The 23329-nt window shown below is 37.6% G+C and overlaps 1 protein-coding gene across 1 annotated transcript; it reads right to left on the bottom strand.

The window, feature by feature from the left end:
- Positions 1–3143: 3143 nt before the first annotated feature.
- On the bottom strand, positions 3144–23280 carry LOC130415218 (endonuclease domain-containing 1 protein-like). The gene is made up of 3 exons (XM_056740763.1): positions 22438–23280; positions 22018–22324; positions 3144–3514 (listed from the first exon to the last, which is right to left on the bottom strand). Exons 1-3 carry the CDS (start codon positions 22759–22761, stop codon positions 3144–3146), a joined length of 1002 nt encoding a protein of 333 aa, XP_056596741.1. The 5' UTR covers positions 22762–23280.
- Positions 23281–23329: the final 49 nt, after the last annotated feature.

Below are 23329 nucleotides of genomic sequence, written 5' to 3'. Positions count from 1 at the left end.
ATTGACAGATGTACAGTAGTATGATCATAATGTTCTGTTTCAGACCTGAGAGTAGGCTCTGGTCTTCTATATGGGTAAGGCCCTCCACCTATGTGATAACAGGAATCCCACCCATATTGTCCGATGATCTGTTTTGGGTTTCTTATGAGGGGGCGGGCAACGGAGTCAGAGCTACATATTAATGCATACTACATTTTTTGAGTCTTGCCGAATGAATCCTTCCCTTTCAGGAGAACACAGATCATTCACAAAAGGGGTTTAGAGAACAGACATTGTAGGTTTCTTTTCACCAAATCAAATACATGGCACACAAATGTTGCTTTTTCTGTCCTATATTAAAAAATGAGGTTCATAATGAATGACCTAACTTACTATAAGATTTGTTAAATAGATACACCGTTTCTGGTACCAGACCTGGAAAATGCTCACTAAAAATGTGTAAAAGATGTTCAGCACATATCATCGGTAGCAAACTCTGTGCTTTGGTAAGAGATGATCCAGAATATAACAACTCATCAGCATCACGAGGCTCTTAAAGAGAACATGCAGATTGTTTTTTTAAGGCAATTTGTTTTCCATGTTTATATTAATAGTATGCATTAGATGAATCGATAAGTATTTTTGTTCACATTTCTTTGTTCAAACCACTCATTTGCATTTATTTGGATTTTAAATATAGTAACAGCAATTAAATTTATCATCCAATGCCTTATAATGCATTTCTAGAATCTGATTCACTCTGAAACAGAGTGAATCTCTTTTTATAGTTAATTTATAAACATTTCGATTTACCTGCGATGTGCTGCTAAGAAGTCTCTCTCTTATAGTCTTCGGGTGGCATCAGGTTGACTGGAAGATGTCTCATCACAGTGAAGGTCAGTTAAGACCGTCTACGTGATTACTAAAAAAATGTCTCTTGTATGTTATACGTTGTAATAAAACACACCTACAAGTACAAAGCATTATCTATAAGACTACAGCAGCTTTTAAGGATGTTGTACTGTGCGACCGTTTTGATATTTCAATAATGTAAAGAAGTCTCCAAGACATTGAGAAAACAAAAGTCCGAGCACCTACACACACACACACGCACACGCACACACACACGCACAAACACACACACAAACACACACACACACACACACAACACAATCAAGTCACAATACCTGTAATGTGCTGCCTTTACTATTCAGTGTGATTTTTGTTTCAATTTCACAGCATGAATGCATAGATTTGTTGTTGTTTTGTACATATCACTTTTGTGCCGTCTGAACATCTGATGCTGTATATGTTTAACAGTAAGAGTTATAATGTGTTTATGACACTGGCTGTGGGAAGCTGTGATAATCTTATCACCTGTTGGTGCAATACTGACCTCTTGTGGAGAGATGGAAACAGCTTGTGATGGAGAACAGGTGAATAGATGACTTCATTGCCTCTCTATTTGTATTACTGTACCAATAAACCAATGCAATCCATTTATTTCGCATGCAGTTATGGAGCTATATATGAATTAGAAAACATATTTTCAAATTAGATTAAAGACTTATGTATATTGGTGAGATTTAAAAATTAAATAAAGAAACCAGAAGTGCTTCTTGGAGATGTGAGGATCTAAATATGGCTTAGTGAGAAAACCCTTTAAATGTACATATATTCAGACTTAAAAAACTAAATTCAGGCCAATTTTATAAAATTCTAGTATTTCCTTTACGCATTATGTCTAAAGAAAAAATGATGTTGAAACTACACATTGGTCTTTTTTCCATCTATCAAAACAACTGCATTTAACATGACCATTGCAGTGTCTTTTTGGCACTAGTGTATTTTACACATTAACATGTTGAGGGCTTGAGACACATGAACTCTTTCTCTGAATAGCTCATTCAATAGATTCTATATTTCTTTGAATTCTAGGAAAAATTGGATCAAGGGAATAATGTTAATCATGCACGAGTCAAGTCTAAACAAACTCATGAAAGTTTGCATACAGGTCAGAGGTGGGGAAATTTACATCTGAAGAGGGTTTGTAGGTGACTCTAGAGCGCCACCTACAAAATTTCAAAGCAGCAAAATTGTATATCCCAACTGTCACCATTGGCATAAAATGCAACAGCGATTGCTTAAATTGATAGATTTTAAAAATAGATCTACAGATCTTAATAAAAATATGTGTATGTGAGCTTCATTGTGTATATCTGAGTGTCTAAATCAAGCGTCAAATGATTTCACCGCTTTTAGCCACTAGAGGCCCCCCCAAGCTTGCGGGGCCCAACACATTTGCCTGGTTTGCATGGTGGTTAACAACGCTACTGGGTATGACATTACATGAGGGTCAGCAAATGATGACAGAATTTTCATTTTTGGATGAAATATCAGTTTAATGATGGAGATTGTGTACGCAGGGGTGACCTAACCTGATGTCCACACACCTGGAGAGAGATGACTGGAGAGGGACCTGGACTACATAACTATTGGAGTGGATGTGTTTCCAAGCATCTGATCTTATCTGACCTTCTCTGAATGAAGATGTTTTTCAGATTGACTCATGACTTTGCTGACAGTTTCAATTTGTTGAAGTCAAAGCCTTTATAATAGAAATGTGAATTTTCATTTATTTATCTTAACATATTTTGTATTTCTGTATTATTTGATATAAAGCCTATAGAATACATAATTTAGAATAAGTGTTTTAAAGTTTTACTTAATCAATATTGCATACAGCAGGGGTCTTCAAATACTTTTCTTAGTGGGCCAGATTCCAAAAGTGGATAAATACAGGATGTGTTTATTTAGGATAATACAAGTACACAACTAAATGAATTTTTGGATATTTCATAACAAAAAACTTCCATATTTTGGCTTTAAGTCTTTGTAACTAAAAACGTTGAGTTTTAAAAACATGTGATCTTGATCATGACACAAAAACACAAAAAAGCTGTGCAGCAAGTTGCCTTGAAATTTAAAGTGATAGTTCAGGCAAAAACTCCAATTTGATGTTTATTTACTCACCCTCAGGCCATCTGAGATGTAAGTGACATTTTTTCTTGAGTAGAGCCATAAAAGAGATTGTTTGGTAAATCCGCAGCCCTCTCTTCTTCATATAATGAGGGTATATGGGCTCAGCATGTTCCTAAAGCACATCATTCCAAAAAAGTGTGTCCTGGTGACATGTTGACGTCTGGTAAACCGGACGGGACGGGCTCGGAGAATTCAGGGAGGCCAAACAGGACCGCCTCAAAGACCTCTGGAAGACCAGAAAGGATCGGCTCGAAGACCACTGGAAGACCGGAAAGAACCGGCTTGAAGACCTCTGGAAGACCGGAAAGAACCGGCTTGAAGACCTCTGGAAGACCGGAAAGAACCGGCTTGAAGACCTCTGGAAGGTTGGACATGACCGGCTCGTAGACCTCTGGAAGTTTCGACAGAACCAGCTCGAGGCACTTTGAGGATGCGCTTCGGCGTCCAAGCCGTTTCCCAAGGCGTTGAGGCACTGAAGAGGCGTTCAGAATGGCTATGGAGATGCAATAATAGACGATAAAAATATATTTAATGAATTGCCCCGTATATATGCAAAAAGAAACGTCAACGGCATTTACACCAATGTGGAGAAGACAACGAACACAGGAAAAGGCCAAGACTAAATAATGTCCATATGATGATGGAGATAACAAACAGGTGCAGGTAAAATAAACGAGGAACAGGTGATGGAGCGTGGGGAAAATAAAGTCCTTGGACAAAAACGAGGGAAACTGAATAAGGGACAAACATGAATGTGACAGTGTGACTGCAGTTTCGAGAATGCCAGAAATGCCTGGAGACTTCTATTGAAAAATTAAATCAACACACGTAGTGATGCTATCAAGTTTGGAGACGGTGCCTGGAAAGCTCAGCACAAGCAGCAAACCACTAAACTGATAAAAACACCTGATGAAACACAACTGTCCCGCAATACTAAGAGCCCCTTTTCGCAATAATGTTCCTCCCTGTACTTGAGTACTTTAGCACCTAATATACTATATTAACACCGCAGTGGCGGTTTTAGGCACGGGCGAACAGGGCAGCCGCCCGGGGCGGCACATTTTCACGACACTTGGGGGGCGGCAAAAGCACTTGAAAAAGAAAAATAATCTGCGCCGCTAAACGGGTTTCTATTATCTATAATATAACTGTCTGTGTGGGGAATTGGCAAATTGCCGCCCCTGCTTGCTGAGAAGCGCTGAAGCTGTGTGAAAAGTGTAAAGGGGAGGGGCCGCGCCCGCGATGGACAGTTCAACTTTCCCAAAGGGAGTGGACAAGGAGGAGGGGCCATTTAGTGGGCTAAAGTCAGTCACACCTTGACTTTCTTCCAAATAACGCACATTTCATTCATAATATTAAAGCACTAACCTATATTTTCCATGATTTTTTTCTGAATTGTGTGTGTGAAATGGCTAATAAAAAAAGGTAATCCAAAACGGTCCGTGTACGTTTTATTCATTTGATATCCTATATTAAATAAATTAATGGAAACTGAAAGATGACTCGTTTTTTCATTTTTCGTTTAGTTCAACAAACGAAAAATTAGATTTCGCCCCGATTTTTCATTTTTCGTTTGTCGTTTAAAAAACGGATTTCGGACTCAATATGGGATTCGTACATGTGGGCGGTGCTGTAACGCCCCTTTCACCCAATTGGTCAAATCGCTCACCATCCTGTACGGCCTTAATTCTGCCAGGCAGAATAAGAGTCACCTCTAGTCATTTTTAAGTTATTGCAAGTATGTCGGCGCGAACCACTGCTTATTGTTAACAGTGCGTGATATTTAAGCAGACATATCTGTTGCAATGTACGACATTTAAGAGTTGCAGTATGCTGAATACCAGGGGTCTCCAACCCTGCTCCTGGTGAGCTACTCTCCTTAAGATTTCAGCTCTAACCCCAATCAAACACACCTGGGTAGCTTGATAATGACAGAAAGGTGTGCTGAAGCAGGGTTGGAGCTGCAATTTGCAGGACGGTAGTTCACCAGGTCCAGGGTTGAAGATCCCTCTGTATACAGTAATTTATGATGATTTATGATGATATAGTATCTTTCCAACAAAAGTCACCCATTACAATAAACACTTAAAAGACACAGACAGTCAAGAATAAGAAATGTGACCTCTTCGAAGTACTACAGAAGGTCTCTGCTGACACGCAGACATAGAAAACATACATGTGTAATAGCATAAGTAAAAACGTTAACAAAGATCCTTTTTCACGGGGCATTGCGGGTGTTTGACAGAGTTGCATCAGTCGAGCTACTCACTGCCTGCTGCATGCATTTCGTCAATTCAGCAATTTATGTTCCTCAATTATAAAAAAAAACTAGCAGAATAACTCTGATCCCCATCATCTGGACACTATTCCCATCACTTGTCTACCCCTTGTTTACTGTCTTATTCCTTTGGTCTTGTTATTTGTCCGCTGTTGAATGTGTTTATGGTGTTGTGCTTTTTCCTGTGTCTCTGTGGATTAAATTATACCAGTTTGGAGTATCTGCTTGTCTTGAGTGTTTGCTTCACAAACCGTGACATCTGTATGTAAGTGTCTCTGTCGACACCTAGGGTACTTTACAGACTCGACTTTCACCTGAAAATTTAGATGTGCTGGTTTTTCTCAACAAAAACTAATCTGCTTTATAAATGGGTTTTTCATTCGGTCTGCATGAGTTTATTCAGAAATTGTTACAAAATCTAAACGATAAAAACTAATATTGTATTGATTGGAGAGTCTACCCGCTACGCAAAGTCTTTTTCAGCACATCCCAAAGATTCTCAATAGGGTCAAGGTGTGGGCTCTGTGGAGGCCAATGAGTGAAAATGATGTATATGTTTCCTTAATCACTCTTTCACAATTTGAGCCCGATGAATCCTGCCATTGTCATGTTGAAATCTGCCCGTGCCATCAGGAAGGAAAGAACCCATTGATGGCATAACTTGATCATTCAGTCAACTGACCTCATTCTCTGGGCACATAACGTTGTTGAACCTAGACCTCAAATCCAATGGGAGGCTCTTACCTATTTGCTTAGTTGAATTCATGCTGTTGTTGACTGTTTTTGAACGGGCAGTGTATATAACTCTGCTTTATAATTGGGTTTCTCATTCGGTCTGCATGAGCTGGTTCAGAAATTGTTACAAAACCAAAATGATAGAACTATATATTTACATAAACATTTAGTCATTTAGTAGACGCTTTTATCCAAAGAGTATTACAGAGAGGTCAGGGAGCAATAAGCGACATGTCAAACAGGAGCAATCACACAATAGGTACTGATACAAATAAGCCAAAGATAATTTAGATAATATCTACAGTACACATGGATGTCCAGTTCACAGCATATCTTCAATACTGTAAGACAACAGAAGCCCTAGTTTAGGCACAACACGGTTAGCATATCTATAAATCTGGTCACCTACAGATAGTCATTCCACCACCAAACACACACACACACACACACACACACACGCACTTCTCCCTCAAACATTTCCAAAACATAGTGATATGTAGATTCTCACAATTAGATAAAGCTGTTATTTTAAACTGGAAACAAAGAGTCGATGCCTAAACTAAAAACTAAAACAAAAGACAAATGCTAAAACTATTGTTAATCATACATACAGTGAGGGAAATAATTATTTGATCCCCTGCTGATTTAAGTTTGCCTGCTTACAAAGAAATGAAGGGTCCATCATTTTCATGGTAGGTTTATTTAAACTGATAGAGACAGAATATCAACAACAAAAAATCAGGGGGAAATTTTATATAAAGGTTATAAATTGATTTTCATTTCAGTCAGTGAAATAAGAATTTGATCCCCAAGCAAAACATAACTTTGTACTTGATGGAGAAACCCTTGTTGGCCAGCACAGAGGTCAGACATTTCTGATAGTTGGTCACCAGGTTTGAACATGTGTCAGGATATATTTGAGTCCACTCCTCTGTCAATCTAGATAAGATAAGATTCAACCGATTCGTCAGGTATGGTGACCCATACCCGAAATGTGACCTGTGCTTTTAACCCATCCAGTGATTAGTGAGCACACACACAGCAAGTGATGAACACACGTACACCCGAAGCAGTGGGCAGCTATCACTGCAGCGCCCGGGGAGCATGTAGGGTTAGGTGCCTTGTTCAAGGGCACCACAATCGTTACCCGCCGGCCGTGAGGATCGAACCGGCAACCTTATGGTAACGAGTCCGACTCTCTAACCATTAGGCCACGATTTATATCTTTAAGGTTTCTTGGCTGTCGCTCAGTAAATTGTAGTTTTAACCTCCTTCACAGATTTTCTATAGGACTAGGGTCTAGAGACTGGCTAGGACATTTAATGTGCGTCTCCTTAAGCCACTCTTTGGTTGACCATAGTGGTGGAGAGGTTGAAATGGGAGATACAGATTCTGTTGGCAGGCCTCTCTTATATACATAAGATGATTTAGGAGTACTGTCTTAAAGTGACAGGACTAATCTGTGGGCCATGTAGGCACATAACCAATCTTTGGGGCCAGAATTCTTGCTTGTTGGTAGGGGATCAAATATTTATTTCACTGACTGAAATGCAAATCAATTTATAACCTTTATTTCCACTGATATTTTGGTTGATTTTCAGGTTCTATCAGTTAAAATAAACCTAAACATTATAGGTCCAGCATTTATTTGTAAGCAGGCAAACTTACAAAATCGGTGTTGGGATCAAATAATTATTTCCCTCACTGTACATACATACATGCATACTGTACATATAATTTACTCGGATCACAATAATTATTGGGGAGAAGAATATTGATTGAATTTTTTATTTTTGGAATATAACTGATGGGGCAATTACGGTTAGTAGTAGTCATAATGGCCTAATGGTTAGAGAGTTGGACTTACATTTACATTTAGTCATTTGGCAGACGCTTTTATCCAAAGCGACTTACAGTGCACTTATTACAGGGACAATCCCCCTGGAGCAACATGGAGTAAAGTGTCTTGCTCAAGGACACACTGGTGGCTGCTGGGATCGAACCAGCAACCTTTTGATTACCAGTTCAGTGGTTTAACCCACTAGACCACCATCTCCTTGTGACTTGTGACCAGAAGGTTGCCGGTTCGATCCTCAGGCCCGGTGGGTAACGATTGCGGTGCCCTTGAACAAGGCACTTAACCCTACATGCTCCCCGGGCGCTGCAGTGATATCTGCCCACTGCTCCGGGTGTACGTGTGTTCATCACTTGCTGTGTGTGTGCTCACTAATCACTGGATGGGTTAAAAGCAGAGGTCACATTTCGGGTATGGGTCACCATACCTGACTAATCGGTCACTTTCACTTTCATGGCGTGAACTATTTCTCCTTAAACATGAATCGATGAATGTTCCCAATCATCATTACAGAATGCTGTTTTAAGTTCAGCAATGTTCATAAACTTGTACTATAAAATTGTCGCTGTTGAAAGAAAATTATTTGTGATAAATTGACTTAAATTTCTAAAACATTTCAGGTCACATTTAGTTTGGTTACATGTGATGTTGTGAGAATAAAATAATTTTTTGCAGAATTAAATTTTGTGTTTTACAAACTAACATACACATCTGCATGCCGGCTCCCAGCTGTGCAGATTCATGATGTTCCTTATGTGTGATGTTTGTTCTCAGAAATACAGCTACAACATATTCATACTTTATCTGTATGGAGAGTGGATAAATTAGATTGAAAGAGGCTGACACCCCCTCTTGTGGACAGCATTAAGAATTATGGTCATCATGGAATTTTTGGAGTTTGATCTAAATGATCTGTATCAAAGTTCGTGATATAGAGCCTATTCATCCACTTTTTTATAACAATAAACATTAAAATAAGTGAAAATTGGCCCAACTTGCATCAGGAGTAGACTTTGAAGTTGAGCTAGCGCATAAAGAGAGAGCGCATTTAGGCCACGCCCACACCGGGGAAACAATCAAACCCACTTTCTATCGCGGGAAAATGCATCCTTGTCATTTCTGATTTATAACAAAAAACATAACAATGCCTAAAACTGCTGTGAGACAAGGTGCACAGAAAACAAGAGAAAGTCCAGTGAGCACGTCCCTCTTAACCTAGCGGGTCTAAGATATGCGAGGCTGTCTGGTGGTTCAAGTAAACATATTTTAAAGTGCAAACACTTGTCAGTATCGCACTCGTACAGACTCTTAATCTGATGGGTAGAATTAAGTCCGTACAGGATGGTGAGCGATTTGACCAATCGGGTGAAAGGGGCGTGACAGCACCGCCCACATGTACGAATCCCATATTGAGTCCGAAATCCGTTTTTTAAACGACAAACGAAAAATGAAAAATCGGGGCGAAATCTAATTTTTCGTTTGTTGAACTAAACGAAAAATGAAAAAACGAGTCATCTTTAATCCGTGTATCATTCGTTCTTTTCATATTCAATTGAGATTCCAAAATCGGAAAATTAAAAAACGGTTTGTTATTTCGTTATTCGTTTATAAATGTGATACCAAAAAACAAATAACGGGTCATTTTTCGTACTTTTGATTTAATGCTCAGATCAAAAATAGGAAATGAAATAAAGGGGACACGACAGATTTTGATTTTGAGATTTAATTTGTTCGATTTGGGTAAACCGGAAGTTATCTTCGTGTGTATGTGTTGCACTTGGAAGTTTGCCGCATTTGCAAAAAGTTAAAAGAAGCCTGAAAATCCTCAATCTTGCAGTGATTGACTAAGTAATTGTTTTTGTAATTTCGTATCGACACCATGGCCGTACTGGAATCATATGCTGATTTAATTAAAGACTTATTTGAAACTGTCAAGACACATAAAGAGATGTCAACTACGCTGCAGAAGATGGGTATCCAGCGAAGTTCTGCTACAAAATGCTACAATAAAAATATCTGCTTTTTGGCTAGATGTTAGTCATGAATACTGGGTATAACTCCAATGTAGAACGTCTAACGCACCCTCAAAGAACTCGAGATATGGCACCCCAAATTGTCCAATAACCCAAAAATGCTACAGTAAAACTGTTTTCTTGCATGACGGTAGACATCAAGACAAGGTGTAACCTAGCTGTGGAACTTTTAACGCACCATCAAAGACATACTTGTACAAAAACACAGTTCTGTGTCAAAGTTTACTTAAATATATATACATGTAACTACATAGCAGTAATATAATGTGTGTATAATGCACTGGCTAAGACCAACAAGAGTATAATAAATTGTATAAGAACAATGGATCAGTAAAAAATTAGAATAAGCTTTATTTTCAAATTGTGCACACAAAGACAAGCAACGTGTTGTGGTTTCAGGAGCTCAGAATGAAAAAATACAGTATAGACAAACAAAGGAAATAGAAAAAATAAATATATAGAATAAAAACAGTTAATTATATATATGCAAAGTATAACAAAACGGTGTATACTATGTTTTTTTTACAAATATACACGTAAATTACTCATGCATAAACCGTACTGCATGTTCTGCACCAGAATATTGCACTTTCAAACATGTAGGTACTTTTGGATTCGATTAATATTCATGGTGGACATAGGCTGCCTAAAAAAACTGTTCGATCAAAGTAATATAGAGAATGTTAAGGGGAGTGGGTGATGGAGGTTCCACGTGAAGTTCACGGTCATCTCAAGGGGCATTCAGCAGGTCATGACTTAGACAGCGAGCAGCAGCCCATCCTCTGTGCACTCTCTCTCACACACGCACGCAGGCAGGCACAGACACACGCCAACAGACACACACACACGCGCGCGCACACAGAAACACACACACAAAAAAGTTTTTATTTTAAAAACGTAAAAGAAGAGAAACGCGAGATGGTCCCTAAGAAGCTAAGCGTGAATAAGAAACTGCGAATAAGAAGCTGGATTCAGCCTCGTCTCATTTCAGAACTTCGCTGGATACCCATCTTCTGCAGCGTAGTTGACATCTCTTTATGTGTCCTGACAGTTTCAAATAAGTCTTTAATTAAATCAGCATATGATTCCAGTGCGGCCAGGGTGTCGATACGAAATTACAAAAAAAATTACTTAGTCAATCACTGCAAGATTGAGGGTTTTCAGGCTTCTTTTAACTGCAACACATACACACACGAAGATAACTTCCGGCTTACCCAAATCGAACAAATTCAATCTCAAAATCAAAATCTGTCGTGTCCCCTTTGTTTCATTTCCCATTTTTGATCTGAGCATTAAATCAAAAGTACGAAAAATGACCCGTTATTTGTTTTTTGGTATCACATTTATAAACGAATAACGAAATAACAAACCGTTTTTTAATTTTCAGATTTTGGAATCTCAATTGAATATGAAAAGAACGAATGATACACGGATTATCTTTCAGTTTCCATTAATTTATTTAATATAGGATATCAAATGAATAAAACGTACACGGACCCAAAACGATTATGTGGAGGTGAAGTGGTTTAGTCTTGACTTCTGGTTGTGAGTGACAGTGTTGTGAAATCTGTTGATTGTCAAGTGCCAGATAAACACAGTGAGAGCGATGGAGAGAAAAAGGTTTAAACCGTCAGGTGCCCAATATAGGAACAAATAAAAGTAGAAGAGGAGAAAAAAGCAAAAGATAAAGGTATGCAACTACGTTCTCTCTGTATGATAACGGTAATGTTATCCATGTCATCAATGAAGGGCTCATGTTAATGGGTGGTAACGTTAACTCTGACGTTTGTTAGCCTTCTTGCTATGATGCTTGCTATGCTTATACAACAATAATTCGGTCTTTACTCAACAAACACGAGATCTAATTTCACCATAAGATTGTGCTTTGCAACAAAACTGTTACAAGTAAAGTTATTATTTATTTCCATCATTGGGGTTAATGTTGGGCCCTGTAATTAGACAACGAAATTAACATATGTGTAGGACGTTTCAAAGACGAACATTTGCTATTTGAACTTCCCAGATAGCACACAGACATCACGGAGACATCTATTTGATGTGTGTGTTTACATCTGGCAGACGTATTTTTTAGAGTGTTTGCTCATCTGCAATACGTCTAAAGGACGTTTCCTGTTAGAAGATGTCTTTAAGATGTAATGATTTAGAATGAATGTTAAACTGACATCTTATAGATGTCTATCAGATGTTAGTAAACAGCAGATGCTTTCCAGATGAAGTGATCTTTAACAGACATCTTGCAGACGTACGTGTGCTATCTGGGGTTGTATGCTGCCTGTTATTTTAGCTGCTATATTTACCTCAAATCTGTTAAAAAAAACTTGTTAAGAGATTATACACCTCATAACGTTATGAAATTCGTGTTCTCATTCATAAAATTCTAACATAGAAGAGATTATAAAAAGAAAGAAATTAAGTATTGAAAGCGCCAGTAGACGGCAGCGATTCACTGTTTTAATGAGTATACTTAAATTATTCATTCATCCAATTCGTTCAAAAATCAGATTATTTTAGGAAGAAAACAAACATCAATGTGAATACTTTTGTCATTAATAATTACAGACACTTTTGAAAAATGAACTAGCAAAACAGATGGCTGCTTTGGTAACTTTTTATACTGATAGTTATATATAAATACATTGCAATTGATTATCTTGCTAACATATATGGTGTGTACTTATCTATTATTACACAATATTCTTATACCTCATTCTCAGTACATGCTTTATTTTTTTTTGCATCCCTCTCTGACTAGCAGTTTAATATAGTCTGCTGTGCAGCACTTCTATTCATTTTTGGCGTACGTTAAGTTACCCGTGTGCTCTCCCATTGAAACACCACTCGCGTTGTTTTGGTGAAAGTGCGACTCATTGGTTGGGCGTTACCAATCGGTTCAATGGAGGGGGAGTTTTTTTTGTCTAATTTATTATGACAAACTCATATTTGATAAGGAACAAATTTATCATCACGAAATAAAGTAATTCTACATATTTTTCATTTGATCTACTGTGATTTTCATTTTGAAATATTGGAGGGGTTGTAACTGATGGATTTGAATATTGGGGGGGTTACCTTCCCCCCATCCCCCCCACAAACTACGCCCCTGGAGGCAGTAACCAAGGAGCTAATTGTTCCTTAGATTAGATTAATAAAGCGTCTAATGGGTGATGACAGACATTTGCCATGTAAGGGCATGTTTATTTAAATTTGCAATTCATAAGAGTTATACTGTAGCCTACTGTCTTTTGATGTCAATTTCAATTGCAAATTCAAGGGCATCTTCCTTGAACTTATCACTTTTATGCATGATAAGGATCTATCAGAGATCTACTCCAACTTTTGGACTGTTCTCAGGATTGCACTTACTCTGACAGTCACTGTGGCTCAAGCAGAGAGGAGCTTTTCAAAAGTTGATCAAGTCGTACCTGAGGTCAACCATGTCTCAAGAATGGCTCACTGGCCTTGCTATCATCAGTATCAATCACTCAATAGGGGCAGATTTCGTATGATGACATTAATGATGATTTTGCATCAAGGAAGGCCAGAAAGGTCAGGTTTTAGTTTGTGTTTTCTGTTCTTAGTGCAATAGTGTAATAATTAGATTTGCTTTTGTGTGATGAAGGATTTGTGCTATTTAGAATATCTATTCTATATTTTATTTATATATTATTCTTAATATTTTATATTGTTGTTGTTCTCCGCTCGTGTTACATCATGATTGTACATATGTTGCAACTTTTATGTACATAGAGTATATTTAAGTTCTGAAAACTTATACTGATTTGTGCAGAATTGTGTTAAAATGTTCTGTTGAAGGATTTGTGCAATTGAGAAATATAAGGTTTGTCTTACACTTATATAGTTATGGTAAAACATGGCTTTTTTTTCTCTCTCGGATGGGTGGGAGTAGGTGGGGGGGCACCCAGAAGGGATCTCGCCCGGGGAGTGATTCAATGTAGAACCGCCACTGTAACACCGACACACCAGCCAATTCTTGTGAACTCAAATCTTCCATAGACTAACAAACAACTCTTGGGTGTTACTTTTTTTGAACACTTCTCTAGCAGCACAAGCTTGCACTAAAACAGTATATTTCCATTCAGGGTGCAAAATAATCTCTTTTCACACCTGCCAGTGGTGTAGCATCACCATGTTTACTATATTATTATGAGGTCAGTGTTTACTTGTATTTGTGGTTTTGAGAGTGTTAAAGATTTGGTTCGTTCAACTCCTTTGCTCAGCACTATACGTGATAGTGGAGACTTTAAAAAAACGCAAGTGCACTTTAGCATTCTTGTGTCCTGCATTCTGCGTTCTCTGCTTGTGTTGCTTTGAAAAAAAAAAGGGTATATAAACTGTATATATATACATATGGGTGTGACAAAAAGGACATCATGTTTGACAGAAGACTATTTTGTAGGATCTTTGTGAATTTAAATGAAGAAGGAATATGTAACTACAATATTCATATGTATATTTATGAAAATAATGTTTCAATATGGATGTGTATAATAAAAGCAGCACATAAAGTATCTCACATTTAAGTTAATATTTTATTATTTGTGTAACAGTGTAAATTTGCTTTCCCTGCTGGCAATAAAAGTGAGTAAAGCCCTAAGTGTCATATTTTTGAGTAGCACGCGGAAGCTTCGCGAGTGCACGTATGCTCGACGTATCCGCTAGTTCGCTTGGGTGCAAGCGCAAAATATGACGTCATCGCGGTGTCATCGCGGTGTTTGTGTGAGCGCGATCTCATTTCGCGTGACGGTGTGCAAGACAGTTTTTGTGACTCGAGCGGATTGACAGGAAAAGTAACACTTTTACCATTAAAGCATGTAAGTGTTTTCAATTGGTATTTAAACAGTCTCAATGACTCTCAAAAACACTTTTGCAAGCAGTTTTTTGGCTAAAACAACAACAGCACATTTACAGGATTAATAATACAAGTGTATCTTAAATGTAATGCGTATATAGCGTAAATGTGTCAGTGACTCCCTCCCATGGTCAGTTAACCCTTTTGTGCTTTCTTATCCTTAAAGCAAGATGCACTTTTATTTATTACTTGTACTACATAGATCTAAAGGAGCATGAAACAGGCGGATGTAACAAATGATAGTAAGGCAATCCACTTAAAAAGTGCTTTGATTAGGCAAGGGAAGTTTATTTATATAGCACATTTCATACACAATGGTAATTCAAAGTGCTTTACATAAAAATTAAAATAATCATTTAAAAGTAATCTCAAAAATAAAACAAGGAATTTAAAAACCATTCGAATTAAGAAAATAAATTAAACAGTTTTGAATAAACTGATTATGTAGTGCAGTCAGTTCGGACGAGGCACAGTGCTCATTCAGTAAATGCACATCTAAAAAGATGATTTTGAGTCTGATCTCTCCTGGAAGCTGATTCCAGCAACGGGCAGCAAAAAAGCTGATTCCCCTTGTTTTGAGTGAACCTTTGGTATATCTAACTGACTTGATCCTAATGATCTAAGTGGTCTTTTAGGTTTATATTTAGTGAGCATATCTGGGATGTATTTCGGTCCTAGGCTGTTTAGTGATTTATAAACGAGTAACAGTACTTTAAAATCAATCCTAAAAGTTACTGGAAGCCAGTGTAGGGATCTCAGGATGGGTTTAATATGCTCAGATTTTCTTGTTCATGTGAGATTCCTGCAGCAGCGTTCTGTATGAGCTGCAGCTGTCTAATGGTTTTCTTGGGAAGTCCGGTGAGAAGACCAGTGCAATAATCCACCCTGCTGGTAATAAAGGCATGAACAAGTTTCACCAAGTCTTAACAGGAAACGAAATATCCAATTCTTGCAATGTTTTTGAGAAGGTAGTTTGCTGATTTTGTTACCGCTTTAACATGACTACTGAAACATAGATCTGACTCAAGAATTACATTTTTGTTACATGTTTTGTTACATGTTGTTTAAGTTACTGTTTATAAGGTTTGAGAAGAAGGTCTGTCTGGCTGTGCCAAGTTCAACATTGAAAGCTTTATAGGTGCTATAATTAATTTAAAGTTTTGTCTTCCGACAAATCCGTTCAGCTTTTCTGCATTGTCTTTTCATAATCTGTACTACTGTTGATTTTCTCCAAGGTGCTTTTTGTATGCCAGTCTTCTCAATGACTTTCACAGGAGCAATATCATCAATGACATTCTTAACTTTTGAGTTAAAGGAATCAAGGAGAAGATCAAAAGGGAGGCTTTGTGTTGAAGACTAAGCCTTCATAAATAGCACACTCATGTTCTCACTTATGAATCTCTTCTTGACAGTAACAGACCTCAATTCGGTGGTAGGAGAGATCAATATATCAAACATAATACAGAAGTGATCAGACAGTGCTACATCCTTGATGTCAATGGATGAGATGTTAAGACCCTCACTGATGAGTAAATCTAGAGTGTGGCATCGATTGTGTGTGGGTCCATCATGGTGAAACAGGTCAAAAGTGTTTAAAACGGTTACCATTTCTTTTGTAGTATTGATATCTGCATTATCTATGTGAATATTAAAACCCCCAGCAATAGCAAAACAGTCAGATTCTGAGGAAATCATTGATTGCAGTTCTGTAAACTCTTCCACAAAGGCTGGAGAATGTTTTTGGAGGCTTGTAAATAATGATAAATAACATGCGTGGGGCACCTTTCAAGATAATACCTAGATATTCAAAGGACAAGTCCTGACCAAAAGACATTTGCTTGCATTTATAGATATCTTTAAATCAACCAGCTACACCTTCACCTCTCCTAATTTCTCTTCAGTCACTCATGAAAGTAAAGGAGGGGCTGCTTCAATGAGGACTGTTGCACTGCAGTTGTCTTCTAGCCATGTTTCATTTAAAAACTTGCAGTTCAGGTTGATTGTGGTTATTAATTCGTTGATCAGAAATGATTAGTTTTTTTAGTGAGCGAATGTTTAGAAGTGCTTATTTGATGCCATTTATTTTTCCCTTAAAGCAATCTTAGTTTGATGCATAATAGGTTGCAGATTAGATGGGTTAGCTGTACTGCTTGAGATGGCCTTAGACGTACTAGCACGTGATTAAACATAAAATAGAAAACTATAGGCACACTGGGTTCTCGCTTGTTCTGTAAACATGTGTTAATGTTGCTACAATAGTAGCGGGGACCAGTCACTTATCACTGGTAGCTGTTATCAGTTATTTTTGGTTCACCAGCAGATGCAGGAGGTTTAAGGGATTACGTTCTGGAAGATATTTTGCTCAGTGATGCATTCAAATAATGTAATTCAAAATTGCATTTCTGACTTTGGTACAAAAGGGCAGGGGTGCACAGTGTATATACGCTTGCGGTGTGAAAGGAAAATGCTTACGCGCTGCTTCTGCTCTGCCATGGTGCTCACGCGCTGCTCTGTGTGAAACCACCGTGAATGATGAGTACTGCACCACCTAATTTTTAACACCGACACACCAGTTCTTCAAGTCTTCCCTTGACTAGTCAAGTTCCGAGGGAAATGCTGTCTGATGACAAATGCAATGAGTTTGCAACTTTTTTCCTTCAAAAGATCAGTAATATCAGAATGGAAATCGCCAAAGCTCCATGCGGCAGTCAGGTCAGTCTGACTTAGAAATTAGTTACTTTTCTGAATTTCAGACAATTGATCACAATACCCTGGAGGAAACGGTACAGCATCTTAAGGCATTTACTTGCAGCCTTGACACACTTCCCACATCCTTTTTCAAAAGAGTGTTAAACTGTTTGGAAGCAGATCTCCTAAAAATAGTTAATACCTCAATGCTCTCAGGAACTTTCCCAGAGTCCCTAAAAAAGGCCGTTGTCAAACCTCTACTAAAAAAGGGCAATCTAGACAAAACCTTACTGTCTAACTACAGACCAATATCAAATCTTCCTTTTATAGCCAATATCATTGAAAAGCTTGTCTTCAATCAGCTGACCAAATTCTTGAACTTAAATGGCTACCTGCAAAATCATCAGTCTGGTTTCCGTCAGCATCATAGCACAGAGACAGTGCTCATAAAGATAATTAATGATATTCCATTGAATCTGATTCAGGCAAAATATCAGTTCTGGTTTTACTAGATCTCAGTGCTGCTTTTGACATGGTAGATCACACCATACTCCTACATAGGCTGGAAAACTGGGTACTTAAATGGTTTGGGTCATACCTTAAAGGGAGAGGTTACTATGTGAACATAGGCAACCATAAATCTGACTGGACACCCATGCATGTGGTGTTCCACAGGGCTCAATTCTTGCACCGCTTCTCTTCAATTTGTATATGCTCCCACTTGGCCAAATAATCAAAAAGTACCAAATTGCCTACCACAGCTATGTAGATGACACTCAGATCTATATAGCCCTGTCACCCAATGACTACAGGCCTATTGACTCTCTTTGCCAATGCATTGATGAAATTAACACTTTGATGTGTCAAAACTTCCTTCAGTTAAATAAAAACAAAACTGAAGTCAGTGTTTTTGGTAACAAGGATGAAACTAAAAGGTAAACACATACCTTGACTTAAGAGGTCTAAAGACACAAAGTAAGGTAAAAAAACTTGGTGTCATTTTGGAGTCTGATCTTAGTTTCAGCAGTCATGTCAAAGCAATAAGCAAATCATCGTACTACCATCTCAGAAACATAGCCAGAATCAGATGTTTTGTCTCAAGCCAAGATTTAGAGAAACTAGTTCATGCCTTCATCACCAGCAGGGTGGATTACTGTAATGGACTCCTTACAGGTCTTCCGCAAAAGACCATCAGACAGCTGCAGCTCATACAGAACGCTGCTGCCAGGATTCTGACCAGAATAAAAAAATCTGAGCATATCACTCCAACCCTCAGGTCTTTACACTGGTTACCAGTTACTTTTAGAATCAACTTCAAAGTATTATTAATTGTCTATAAATCACTTAATGGTCTATGACCCAAATATATCTCAGATATGCTCATTGAATATAAACCAAACAGACTTCTCAGATCATCAGGATCAAGTCAGTTAGAGATAACAAGGGTTCACTCAAAACAGGGCGAGTCAGCGTTTAGTAATTACACCACCCGTAGCTGGAATCTGCTTCCAGAAGACATCAGACATTCACCAACAGAAGCTACTTTTAAATCCAGATTAAAAACACACTTGTTTAGCTGTGCATTCACAACCTGTGCTGGTTTACATCAACTGCACTTTTATTTCTAATTTATTTTGATATATACACTAACATTTTTATTAAATTTTATTGCTGTTTTATTTTTTCTTACAATCTAAAGTTTTTGCGATCTTAAATCATTTGCATTTTAAAAATACGTTTTATTTCTTTTTGTCATTCATTTAATGTGAAGCACTTTGAATTGCACTTGTGTATGAAATGAGCTATATAAATAAACTTGCCTTTCCTTTCCTTGCCTTGACTAACAAACAACTCTTGGGTGTTTCTTTTTTTAACACTTTTCTAGCAGCACAAGCTTGCACTAAAACAGTATATTTCCATTTAGGGTGTAAAATAATCTCTTTTCACACCTGCCAGTGGTGTAGCATCACCATATTTACTATATTATCATGAGGTCAGTGTTTACTTGTATTTGTGGTTGGAGAGTGTTAAAGGTAAAGATTTGATTCGTTCAACTCCTGTGCTCAAGACTATACGTGATAGTTGAGTGCATTTTAGCATTGTTGTGTCCTGCATTGTTGCTTTGAAAAAAAGGATATATAAACTGTATATATATACATATGGGTGTGACAAAAAGGACATCATGTTTAACAGAAGACTATTTTGTAGGATCTGTGTGAATTTAAATGAAGAAGGAATATGTAACTACAATATTCATATGTATATTTATTAAAATATTGGTTCAATATGGATGTGTATAATAAAAGCAGCACATAAAGTATCTCACATTTGTCACGGTTGTTCTCTATTTTGTTTTGTATTTTTAATTACAACTGCGCGTTTCATGTAAAATGTACCTTGTCTGTAGCTGTTGTGCTTTGTGCTGTGTAGAAGTTTATCCTGTTCCCTTGTCTACCAAGTCCTGTTTCCTCCGTGGGTAGTAAGTCTAGTTTAGTTAATGTTGGTGTTGTTCAAGTGTTTGTTTTCTTAGTCAGTCAGCGTCCTTGTATACATTATTATTTGCCCTGTCTTGTTTTTCCCCATTGTGGGTTTTGTTTTGCCTCTTTTGTCCCTGTTTCTTTGTACATTAAATTACCTGTCAACCCCAAACCATCTTGTCCTGTCTCTGCCTGCAATTGGGTTTCACCAAAGAGTTTCATAACATCTTCAGTGTTTTCACATGAAAAGATATAATAAAATATTTACTTAAATGTGAGATACTTTATGTGACTCTTTTATTATACACATCCATATTGAACCATTATTTTAATAAATATACATATGAATATTGTAGTTACATATTCCTTCATTTAAATTCACACAGATCCTACAAAATATTCTGCCCAAAGCACCATCCTAAAGCTTGCAACCCAACTCAGCCCAAATATTTTTTGGGGGCGCCATAAGGGCAGGATGGCCTGATTGGCCAGACCGGCCGTCTGGCTTCTGGGGCGACATAATGTTAATTATGACCCGAGCACTAATGAGTCTAAACAAACTCATGACGTGGTGAAAATTTACAGAATGAAGTTAGACAAAATGGCTCTATAGCGCCACCTACAAACACAGCGAAATTCAATATGCCAACAGTCACCATTGGCATAAAATGCAACAAGGATTGATAAAGTCAACAGATTGTACTAATAGAACTACTGATCTCTGTGTAAAATTAAAATTATGATGCTGGAAAATTTCTCACGTCATTTTTTACCTTCTCTAATTTGGCTCCAAATTTCAAGTGAACATTTGGGTTTTACCTCCCTCTACAAATCAAATGATTACTTAATAACTATTCATCAGTATAGCACTTCATATTTTGTATCATATTGGATACATTTGTATCAGAGTTTATGCAATCCCTGAGATCCAATCCATGACCGAGGTGTTGCAAGCGCTATACTCTAACCACTAAGCTAAAGAATAACATTTTATTGTAAGTGGGGCAGTTTCCTTTAAATGTTAGAGTATTCTTGATCATAAACAACACTGAGAAGTCTTAAAATATACCAGTGCAATTTTTTGTAATGTTTTTTGCAAAGTATGTCTGTAAAATATTCTGACCGCCACATAAATTTAAACCTAGTTCTTACACAAAACATTTGACATAAGTGCTAGAGTTGTAATGGAACGACTCAGACAACAGATGCAAAGTAAAAAGCTTCTTTATTGCAGGTCACAGAGCGTAAACAGAAAGATGACAATTGATAGACGGTAATGTCAAACTAATGAAAATAGAAATGAGATGCTGTCCAATGGCTAGTACACCCTAAAATGAAAATTCTGTCATCATTTGCCCACCAAGGTTGTTTAAAACCTGTATACATTTCTTAGTTCTGTTAAACACAACACACTAGTAGTTTTGTTGAACACAAAATAAGATATTTTGAAAAATTTAGCAAAAAAACGAAGAGTTCTGGGGCACCTTTGAATACCATTTAATGTTTCCTACCGTCAATGATGTCACAGAACTGAATATTGCTCACATTCTTACAGATATTTTTTCTCTGTGTTCATCACAAGAAAGTTATTTACACAGGTATGCTATGATATGAGGGTGAGCAAATGATGAAAGAATTTTCATTTTTGGGTGAACTGTCCCTTTAATCACTATTGCAGGTGATGGAGATGGTGGACGCAGGGCTGACTTAAGCACATGCCTCGACTTCAGAGAGAAGGACATGACTGCTGGAGTGGATATATTTCCAAGCATCTGATCTTCTCTGCACTTCTCTGATTGAAGATGTTTATAAAATTAACTGACATTTGTTATTAAAGAGCGTCGGACTAACTTTATTCGGCATGTATTTTTTTAAGAAATCCTCTAAATTCTCTATGTCCTTGATGGTCACAATGTTATTGCTATCTTTTTTGTTTTCATCCCGAAAAGTCCCAGAGTCTGTTGTTGCTCCGTTGTAACAGCAAAACGCCGTCCACAGGAATGATGGAATGTTCACTCTATTATTCAACTTTCCTTTACCAGGTGTGGCTCCTGTCAGCACGTAGGCAGCAATCTTATTATTGTTATCAAGACAGTTATTGTCCATTAAATTCTTAAATTCATTTTCCAGAGTCCCAATTCTTTCCCTGAAGCCTACTTCCTCTGGCACAGTGTTGGTCAGAGTAAATGTGGATTCTGCAGTTTCAAGATCAGCTGTGTGCTTCATAGAAAACAAGGTACCGCGGGTAACTTCACTTTTAATACCTCTGTCTTTTATCCAGTAGTCTTCATTCCTAGCCTGATACTGAAACGGGTATTGCATTTCAGGATCTGAATGTTGTTCAAGCTGGAGACAAAACAATTGACTATAAAGTGATTCATGAACAGCCATAAATAGGCAATAAGGTTTATGCAAAAAAAAATATGTTTCTCTTAAATACGTAAAACATAAAGACAAACCTGATCCTCAGTCATCCAAATTCGTGGAATTTCTGGTTTCATGAACTCATTTGTCCCGGTGTATTTGTAAGCAGAGAAGACAGGAATCTTGTTATCTGTGTCGTAAAGTGTCGCAAACCTGATCTTGTCCTTATATGTCTGACAGATTATTTTGTAACGTTTATCCAACGTGACGGAATTCTCTAGAAGACCAGGAATAACTGGAGACTTCCCCTGAAAAAATAAATCATCACACGCAGTGAAGCTTTTTTCAAGTCTGGAGACGATGCCTGGAAAGCTCAGCGGCAGCAGCACGCAGACGACACTCTCGACTAACAGACGCATTCTCACGTGTGTTGAATTCAATCACTTAACTGATGTGTGTAGAAACACAAATGTCTCGAGATGCTAACAGCCTCTTTTTGGAATGATGTTCCTCCCCGCACTTGAGTACGCTACTAAAGCACCGCACACGCCTATTCTTGTGAAATCAAGTTTTCATCTGACTATCATAACTCTTAGGTGTTACTTTTTTTTAACACTTCTCTAGCAGCAAATGCTTGCACTAAAACAGTATATTTTCCATTTAGGGTGCAAAATAATCTCTTGGCACACCTGCCAGTGGTGTAGCATAACCATCTAAACATATATTATGTTATCATGAGGTCAGTGTTTACTCATATTTGTGGTTGGAGAGTGTTAAAGTTGGAGGTCAGCACTACGTGAAAGAGACTTTAAAAAAAACCAAGTGCACTTTTGCATTCTTGTGTCCAGCATTCTGTGTTCTCGTCTTTTGTTGCTTTGATAAAAAGGATATACAAACTGTATTTATATACATATGCATGTGACAAAAAGGACATCATGTTTAAGAGAAGACATATTTTGTAGGATTTGTGTGAATTTAAATGAAGAA

The sequence above is a fragment of the Triplophysa dalaica genome, chromosome 25, assembly GCF_015846415.1.
Source record: "Triplophysa dalaica isolate WHDGS20190420 chromosome 25, ASM1584641v1, whole genome shotgun sequence".
In the NCBI taxonomy this organism is placed as follows: Eukaryota; Metazoa; Chordata; class Actinopteri; order Cypriniformes; family Nemacheilidae; genus Triplophysa; species Triplophysa dalaica.
Note: the sequence above shows the minus strand (reverse complement) of the source record. Positions and strands in the feature narration are given on the sequence as shown.